Here is a 10108-nt window from a genome sequence, read left to right as displayed (position 1 = left end):
AGGCAGTGGCCTTGATGTCGAGAGTGACTTGGGTAAGGTCAACGAGCACCAGCATCTCCTCTGGTGCGGTGCCCCGGCCTCGGCGGTAGGTGGGAGCCAGTCTGGTCATCACCTACGCCGGAACCGCTCCAACCGCCCAGAAACAACGGTGAGACAGAGACATGCCGTGTGCCCGTGGCAAGGTCTGGAGGGGGGGACACCATAACTCTTTAGGTGGGCCACCAACACAAGGGGTGACTGTGCCGCCTCATGGAGGAGCCCGCGGGTTTTTAGCGCTGAGCCTGGCAGGCGGTGGGGCAGGCGGGGGGAAAGAGAGCAGCACCGCTGCCGGTCGGCTGAGTCCGAATGTACCCCTGAGCGTGACATTAAAGCAGCTCCTCGTCCCAGCCAGGAGCCCAGCGAGGGCTATTTATAGCCCTGGCACCTCGCTGCTCGCCAGAAGCTCTGTGCTGCTGGGTGAGATCTCCGTTTCCCTCTCCCACGCGCTCTCACAGACACCTGCCGCTCGCTCCCGGCGTCGGAAAGGTACATGTAAATCCTTTCCCCTCTCAGAGCAGGAAAGAGAAGGGAGTTTGGCGCTGAGACGATGGGCAGCGTGGGGACGCCAGGGCCGGGCTGCTTTGGGTTGCCGGGAGCGGGGGGAATTTGTGGGCAGGGGCACGTGAATGTATGTCCTGGGGAACCCGTAAAGGTGCTGGAGAAGGCGCCTACACAGGGCGATGCGGGGTCAGTGCGGGGCAGCCACACGGCGGGGAGGCTGTAGGACCCATTGCCGGTCCCAAAATCGAAGCGCTCTCAGCTCCTTGCAGCGCCTGCTCTCCAGTTCATAAAGCAAATTAAGATGTTAATTACAAAGTTAGGATGGGAACCCCTGAATGATATCAAACTTGGGGTCCGATTGCAGCTCTCTGGGGTTTGCCAGCAGTCTGGACACAGGATCAGCCTGCGGAGGCAGAAATTTCGGCGTCTGAGCTCTGTGCGCGCGGGGGGGGCTGTCCATACTCCAGGAGTCTGCAAACATCCAGGCTTGCTTCCAGCAAGGAAGCTCGGAGAAACTCTCGCTTCTCCCATGAAGGTATCTATACGTGCCTGGGACGGATCCTGACCATCAAGAGGCTGAGCGTTCTTGCTATGGGGGCTCAGCGGGGATTGCAGCTGTACGGAATGCGTGTGTCGGTGCAGGGGCCGTTTCGGAGGTGGTGCTCCGTTGTTGCCATGGGTTGCTATGAATTTTCTTTTCCATGGACGTACCCAGGTATTTTTCATTGGTAGTGATTGAAACTGCAACTAGAGAAATTTAGGGGCAAGGCTGGATTCGAGCAGTAACTAATGGAATGCTGACATCAAGTTATACGGGTTTACAACTTGAAATTAATTTTCATTTCACTGCTGACAGGGATATTCAAGCTTTTACATACCAGCATTTGCTCACCAAACGGATACATACTTCAGAGTGGTATGTAAATGTTGGCAATGAGAGTTCACAATCTTTTCTGTTGTAAAAATGCAAATAGAGCCTAGTTTGAACCAAGTTATTGAATTATCTTTCTTTTAATTGTGATAGAGTCCAATTTACACAGTATGGTATGACTGTTACAGAAAGTAAGCCTTTCCTATACTCGCCAGTATGTTTAGATAAACGCAAAAAGAGAAACCTCCAAGACCTTTGCCAGGCTGCTTAAAGAGCTACTGAAATGCGTTTTAGAAATACGTTTTCCTTCTGCTGGATACGTAAGGAAACTTGCGCACCCTCCTTCTGCAAATGAGCACTTGGCCATTTCAATTAGTTTTGATATGTAAGAAAACGATCTGCACATGCGAACTGTAAAAGAAATGGGCTCTGTATGTATATATTTAGCTTCTATTCTTCTCATGCAATTAATGCACATAATTGGCTGAGACTGGGATTTGTTTATAAGCACTTGTTTGTGAACCAGCCACATCCATTTTCTACTCAAATCATGGGATTCTTTTGACTGACTTCACTGAGCTTTGAATCAGAGTAAGATTAAGGTCAGGTGAAGGCATATTTGAAATGATGGCCCGCAGGGTCTTTCATTTTCAGCTTCTTTGATTTTTTTCGTGAATCTATAACAGTTTAAAGAAAAAAAAAATATGCCTGGTATTTGCTGAGATAGGATCAATATTAATCCAATCCCACATCTAGGCCTCTATCTTGGCAGTAAACGGAGCTCAAACTGTCAAATCTTTCCAGAATCGTAAACTACCCAAAGGCTTTGAAAACTGATCAAAGCCTCTTCAGGTCTCCGATGGTCAAATCTGCTCCCAAACACGGTTTCTGAAGCTTTGCAGGCTGCTTAAAATCCTTCTATTAGGTGTCAAGCTTCTCCTAGCCCAAAGAGCCTTGTTGAGTCCCGTTTTATTTTTAATTAAGAGCAATGAAATGAGAAGGAAAACAAATAAGCTCCTGAAGAAAGGACATGCCGTGTCTGTAGCAGTCTGAGTGGGGGTGGCCCCGGCCTCAGCCGGCAGCGGGATGCTCGCAGCGGCAAGGGTGCGGTGATGCACACCGGGGAACGCAGCGCTGACACAACTCTCTACATCTACGGCAGCAGCTTGTCGGTCAGCAGCCCGTCCTCCTGCACCGAGAGCTTCCTTCGACACCACTCGCGGACTCTAAAGCGCTAAGACAGCTCCCGTGAGCAGGAGCCGGTCCGTGCTTGGGCAGCGCGGGCCCTCGGCCGGCCTCGCCCCAGGCTCCTCGGCATCAGGTGGCACGGGAAAACAAACAAGGTGCCCAGGCACTGAGGGAGAAAAGCAGTTAAAATCTCTCTCAGAAGGATCGTCGTCCTTTATCGTATATAGGCTCATGACATAATTGGATTTGTAGAGTTCACAGTTTGAAAACTTTACAATTCCTTCCTCCCTTCCAGCAATAAATCAGTTCCGATCACCTGAAACGCGCCTGCTGTGGGGCTGATCCCGGGAGATCGATGGGGCTGAGCAAGGACTTTAATGGGAAGGAGGTCGTGTCATCTGGTGAACCTTTTAAAGCTGCCTATGCAATTTAAGGCTGAAGCTTTACATTTGAAAGTGATGCAGACACTTCAGTTCCCAAACTCCACAGTGAGCTTAAGTAGCACTCGGACTTTTAACTTAATTAGATGCCTTTGAAAACCTGAAAATCCTAAATGTCCAAGTAGCTAGCAACTGACAGAAAACGGCAGGCTTCGGAAAAGTTACCCTGGCTGCGAGTAGTTATGGTGAGACTCGAGACACATCCAAACACTAAATGCCTAATTGTCCCAGCGAACCGTTGCTGACGCTTACCTGTACGCCCTCTCAAACCATCTAGGCACACATTTCCTAAAAAGAATTGGGTGTCCTCCCACTTAAATGCTCTGCCACAAGTTTGCAGATTTTACCTGGGCAGAATGGATGAAATTCTTTCAAGAAATACTATCTAACTCAAAGCAAGAAAGCGAGCGTTCCCCGAAACCGTGAGTGGCCCTTTCAGCACAGGTCTCTAGGCACAGACTAGAAATGCTTCCCGGTCCCACCACTGATAACTGTTCTTTGAACGTGCTTTTTCAGCCAGTTGGGCATCTAACTTACGTAGATTTAGCCGGTTGATTTCATCACAATTTGTTCCCAATGATACCATGTGGGACCGTATCGGTAACTTCACTCAAGACAAAGTATCTAGTTTATCCCCTATTATCCCAGAAAAAATGAAGACAATTAGATTGACACAATTTGTTCTCAGTAAATAGGTGCTATAGCTGCTTTTATCACCTTATTGCCCTCTAAATTCTTATAATTCAATCCTGTAATAATTTCTTCAGGCACCTTTCCAGGTATCAGAATTAGGATGATAGTTCCCATTATCCAACAGATACAGGAACATCCATAATTCCCCGAAAGCTTCCTTTCTATATCTTATCGTATCTTTCCCCTATATCAAGACGAGCGTTGTTATTTGCCCTTCTCGAGCACTGCAGGATCTTTCGCACGATTTAAAACCCCGATCTTAAATGCCAGCACAGCCTTCATAATTAAACCCCGAGATTGTAACGTTATTATCATCTGGGTACTGATTTCTGCCTCGCTGTGGCTGTCAGCCAAGTGTCATAATGCATACAATTAACAGATTTGCTTCTCAGCTTACTGATAACAAAGGAAGCACAAATAATTCATGGGCAGAGGCACCGGTTCTTTGATGTGACTGAACTCTGATCCTTCCAGCACCTGAAGGGAGGCAGGCTGAAGACAGGGCAGCCTCATTAAGGCGAAGAAGAAGTAAAAAGAAAATAAAAAAGCAAGCGGAGGAGGAAGAGGAGGATGGGAGGATGCAGGAGGTGCCCCCCCGGCGCTGCAGCCCCCTGCCCCACGCTGGGTGCTGTGACCTCTCCTGGGCCGGGTCCCGCCGCTCCCACCCTCCCACCGCAGCACGGGAAAGAGCAAATTCCTTGGTACTGGGCGGGGGGAAAGACAAGAAAAATCCACATCCCAGACAAAAATACAGACAAAATAATGTCTCTAATTACAAGGTAGCTTTTTTTTTTTTCCCCCCCCTTTCCAGAGGTTAAGGGAAATTCCTGATGAGATGCTTCCATCTGGTTTACAGTCCCTTAGCGCTGGGGCAGTTCAAAGAGGCTGCAGTGTAACTGAGAATTGAGGACAGCATTTATTTATAGTTTGATAGCCTCATAAAAACCGTAGAGCTGAGCTCACAGCAGTGCGCTTATTTATGTTTTGAACTGCTCATGCAGCACCCCACCGCCTTGCAAAACGTATGCTGTAGCTCCTGCATAAAATTATACATGACTCTTCATAAGGTTCATGACACAAAGGCAAAAAAAAAAAAAAAAAAAAGTGAAATTAGACTAACAAAACAGCTGATATAAAAATAGAAGTAGCAGCCAGAACTGGAGGAAAATTAACAGCATGGTTCTGAAATAAAGTAACATCAAATGAAGATTTGCACCTGAATCCATTTTTCACTACAGAAGAAAAAAAAAAAAATCCCAAAACTCCGAATAAGGCAATAACTCTGATTTCAGCTCCTGGTGACATTACAAAGGATTCGAGCCCCACACTGAAGGTTTTATAATGACAACCCAGCCTCTGGCACAATCTCAGTATAGTGTCTCACTGCAAATTATATTTGTATCACATTTATCCTTTCTCTTAATATCAATGTACCATCTTTTTCCTCTGTAACCCAGAGGGGAAAGCGAAGCAGCACCGTTTCATTATTACCCTTTAATAGTCTTTCCAGTGATATAAAGGAGAATATTAATATCCTTCCAATGACCTCACCTAAACACTGCTAAAAGCCAGAAGGGGAGTGACAAGTTTGCAGCTAATGCACAGGGATGAATTTCTGAAGTTAATGAAAGGATTTCACCCCTGGGTTTTAATCCTGTTTTCTTTTTAACCTTTTAGCTGCGTTTTTCTCAGTTGCAGGATGGAGAAAGTAGACTTGCATACAAGTCGACAGCGCGATTTTATTGAGTACAGTTCAGTCGGGAGCCTGGTGTGCTATCAAAGCAAGGAGATGAAGAAGGTGCATCCCTAGGAGGAAAGGCAAATACTGCCTTCTTGAGAGCGGAAGGCACTGGAGCCCTGCCTGCAGCTCTGGCTGGGGGAGCAGCGTTGCTCTGCAGAGCTCCAGGATGGGGGTGAAGAGGAGGTTGGAGGGTCGCAGGTGATCCCGACTGCAAGGTGGAGACTCCTTGGACGATTCAGCCCAAGGATGAGGTGACGGTTGGGTAGGGACCAGCTCCAGGAGAGGGGAGGCCACCCCATCTGCCACTCACGGGCTGTACGTAGCTCTGCTGCGGCTCCTGGGGAGGATGCCCTGCCCTTCATCACCTGGGTAGTGGGTGTAGGACTTACCCATCAGGTAATTTGTGCCTAAAGCAGCACATAAATGGCATGAGCTACATCGTGCTTTGAGATTCCTGTTGCCAACATCGTAATGATGAACGAGAGGAAGAAACGGCTGCGAGCATGTTGTGCCAGATATCCTAATCGCTGTTAAATGAACACATAAAATTCACAAATCTGCTGAACGGTGTAATCAAAGACATAGTGTTGCTGTTAAGAAAGCTAAATAAACAGTGAAAGGAAACTTAAAGGTGACCAGCAAAGGAAGTGAAATCATAACTCGGTTCTACACACTGTTTCTTCCTGATCTGTACAAAAGTCTGGGAAAGATGATGATGATTAATCATCTCACTTGTTCTTCACATTAAAAATGCACATTTTGTCCATTATGGAGAAGCCGGAGGATGTGTGAAGCTCTGACATCACAAAAGAGAAAGAAGTTGATCATTCTGGTGGAAAAACCCTGGTTATTCAGATTGGTTAGTCAGTTTGCTGAACACTGGGGTCTTGTTGGTAGTTACTAATCATTTCATCCAGTTGGAGAGTGAACAACCTGGTTAAAGACACTACAGCTCATCTGCTTTAACATATGCGTGCTTATAATACAGGATCTTTGAGATATGGTGTGGTTCCTTTATCAAAATGCAGTGAAAATCAAATATTATAAGGTGATAAAATAGCACGAGGGGAAAACAATAAACTGGCCATCTAATTATCATGCAGGATTAAAAAAAAAGAACATTTTCTACCTCATAAAAGGCTTCTACTGACTGCAAAGATTGCTCCAGAGGCAGTTGATGCAGGATTAAGGCCTACATTTTCTCAAAGGCAGTATTTCATGTCAATGTAGTCAGCAAAAGAAAAAAAAAATCATCCAGATTTTGGAAATACCATCGCTTTATTTTTTTTGTACTAAACTCACTGCCTTTGATTGAGTTAAAAAAGTACCATAAGAAGAGCGTGGAGCTTGGCCCACATTCAGACTATGAAGTTAATGTTTTGTCTTCCGAATCCATTTTTGAAATCTGGTAATAACCCAGATTCATTTCTCAGGTGTGTTGCTTCTAGTTTCAGATTTGGAATATGGAAAGAATTGATAAAATCAAGGAAATGCTAGTCTTCAAGCATGCCTGGCTTTTAATTTAGCACTCAAAGTGAGGAATCTATGTAATTTGCTAAAACAGAATGATGACTACTTCCGAAAACAACTGAACAGCTAAAAGAGTAAGTCTGAGATTGACGATATAACTGTAGATTTCCTTTTCACCTGGGAAATAACTATAATATCTTTAAAAAAACCCATCTATCTAGATCTGTAGAGAAATCTGGACTGTTTGTGGAAATACCTTTAGATAGATTTCAAAGAATTTCATATACTCATTTTTTATGCTGATACACATTTCTCTAATGAAACTAAGACTACGCTTTGTGCTTTCAGGATTTGAGAAAACCGGTTCAATCTGCCGTACAAGACCCTGATCCTGCAAATATTTAAGCTGGTGAGGAATGTTACTCATTTGAATAGTCCCTATTAAGCAATTGGTAGCATGTCTACAGCGTGTTTCAAACGTGGTCCTACCGCAACTTCGGGACTTGTCTGTGTATTGGAGATTCATGACACGAGTCCTTAATGCATCTCCACCGCAGAACTGTCTCTGTGCCACATCAGAGACAAAAACTGCGTTAAGGGCTGGTATCCCTTGAGTGACGGGTAAACACCATTCTCCCATCGACGGCTCTGCCGCTCTACCTCACTTTCTGCCGCTTGCTGATCTGAAAGCCGGAGAGGTTCAGTAAAGGGCACCCCCCAAAAACCCCAGAAATGGGACCATGAAGTTGCTTCTATTTCCCCCAGTAAATAAAACCAGAGGGAGTATGTGAATAATTACAACTTAATTAAAAATCCCATTTGAGGTTACAGTAAGTGGAACCAAAACTCTGTGGATCCACAGCGCTTAAACATCCTGCTGAGAAGCAGAAGGACAGCTCGAAAGCTGGCCCCTATTTACTGATCCCCTATTTATCCCAAAGCAAACCAGCAGCAGCCCTGTAGAAACCCATGACCTACACTTTGGTGTGAGAGAGTAAAGAATCTGGCCAACGGGACCGAGTTGCTTCCTGCCAGTTCTGCCACCACCACCACGCTTCAGGGGTGGAAGCCGACTCTGCCCGCAGCATTGTCCTGACTCTCCCAGCGCGGAGCCTGGGGAGAGCGCTGCTGGCACAGCGGGGCAGGGACCGACCCACTGGGAGAGGAACGAGGCAGCAGCTTCCTAACTGCTTTGCAAGTCTTAAGCACAGGGCTTTTGAATCACAACCCTTCTGCAAACAGGTAGCCAAGCCCGGTGGTAAGGCAGAGTCGTGAACATCCGCACGTCCCCTCATGCCTCTGTAAAATGCCAGTGAACGGGGTTGTACCAGCGGCGTTATTTCCCACCCGCTTTGCGGAGGCGTAGATCACTGTAAAAACTAATGAGAGAAGCAAGTCTCATGTTTTTCCCTTTTTCTGCTCTTGTAAAACCCTTTTCTGAAGTGTCCACTTAGGCATGGCTCCCAGTCTGTGAGGAGCTGTGAGCACTGAGAAGGCACCGCTTCGTTGTAGCTCTCTAACCTACGGGGCTGCTGAAACTATAAGGTGCTTTCAGCATGTAAGCAAGGACTGATGTCCTTCAGGTGCATGTGGGAGACGAAACTTGAATAGCCAACAGACTAAGGGCCCGAACTAAAGTTTATTAAAGTCAGTGGAAATCTTTCCCTCAGTTTTAACAGGATCAGGGGAAGGAGGGAGAAGGCAGCTGGAAAAGACTCTTTTGAAGTGAAGTCTGTAATTTTCTTTAAATGGTCGCAAAAACTGGGGGGAGGTTATTGAATATTGATGATCATTTGAAGTGTTGATTTTTATTTTATTTTGTCTTGGAGATAAGACCTTGAGCCTGAGACCTCACCATAATTTTATACACTTTTTATGCATTACTGATTCATATCACACCTTACAGAATGACTATCTTTAGATATTAACAGCAATATTCATTTGCCCAATCATTTGTCCTCATCGGAAAACGCTATGCTTCTGCCTCTAGAAACATTCCTGATGAAGACCTTGAATTCTGAGGAGATTTAAAACCAGGAAGTTTGGACACCGACCATGGATCATAAGGCTGAGGAGAAAAGAAAGCAGCGCCATAGCTGGACTTTATTGGAACAAGTAAAGAGAATGAAAGAATCAACAGAGATAATTGATGTTGTCCTAGTTGCAGAAGGTGAGAAATTCCCCTGCCATAAGGTGGTGCTGGCTGCCTTCAGTCCCTATTTCAAAGCCATGTTTACCTGCGGCTTGGTTGAATGCACGCAAAGAGAAGTGGTGCTGTATGACATCTCTGCAGAGAGCGTGTCCGTCATACTCAATTACATGTACAGTGCCGATTTGCCCCTCACTAATCAGAACGTGCAGACTGTTGCGATCGCTGCGTATTTCATGCAGATGGAAGATGTCTGCAGTATGTGCCAGAAGTACATGATGGACCATATGGATGCTTCCAACTGTGTGGGCATCTACTACTTTGCAAACCACATTGGGGCAGAAGATTTGTCTGATCAAGCGAGGAAATACTTATACCACCATTTTGCTGAGGTGAGCTTACAGGAAGAAATATTAGAGATCGAATTCCAGCAGCTACTGACTCTCATAAAATCAGATGATCTGAATATTTCCAGGGAGGAGAGCATTCTGGACCTCGTCATTAGATGGGTCAAGCACAGCAGAAAGTCACGTGCAGAGCACCTTATCGAGCTCCTGAAGCAAGTGAGGCTGGTACTTGTCAGCCCTTCCTTTCTCGTGGAAGCCCGGAAAAGGAACACGATGATCCTGTGCAACGCAGAATGCAACGATATGTTTGAGGAAGCACTGAAAACCATCAAGCTATCCAGCCACCCTTCTCTCAGCCTGCGGTACGGCATGGAGACTACTGATCTCTTACTCTGCATCGGCAACAATTCTCTCGGCATTAGGTCAAGACACGGGAGCTATGCGGATGCCAGTTTTTGTTACGCCCCTGCGACGCAAAAGACTTACTTCATTTCCTCTCCGAAGTATGGAGAGGGGTTGGGATGTGTTTGCGCTGGGGTTGTCACTGAGAATAATGACATTATTGTGGCAGGAGAGGCAAGTGCTGCCAAAATGTCTAGGCAAAAGACCAGGAACATCGAAATTTATAGGTGTGTACCCTCTGTCAGAAAATCCCTAATTATTTAAAAA

The 10108-nt window shown here is 46.0% G+C and overlaps 1 protein-coding gene across 1 annotated transcript in view; it reads left to right on the top strand.

Moving 5' to 3' along the window:
• Positions 1-451: 451 nt before the first annotated feature.
• The window catches only part of KBTBD12 (kelch repeat and BTB domain containing 12), a 43782-nt gene continuing 34125 nt past the window's right edge, over positions 452-10108 (top strand). The window contains exons 1-3 of the mRNA XM_074602757.1: positions 452-525; positions 7292-7352; positions 8934-10068. Coding sequence (XP_074458858.1) covers positions 8999-10068 — 1070 coding nt within the window. The 5' untranslated portion in view covers positions 452-525; positions 7292-7352; positions 8934-8998. The remainder of the gene's footprint in view (positions 526-7291; positions 7353-8933; positions 10069-10108) is intronic.

This window comes from Larus michahellis, chromosome 10 (genome assembly GCF_964199755.1).
Source record: "Larus michahellis chromosome 10, bLarMic1.1, whole genome shotgun sequence".
Classification (NCBI taxonomy): domain Eukaryota; kingdom Metazoa; phylum Chordata; class Aves; order Charadriiformes; family Laridae; genus Larus; species Larus michahellis.
This window is presented reverse-complemented; position numbering and strand designations above follow the sequence as displayed.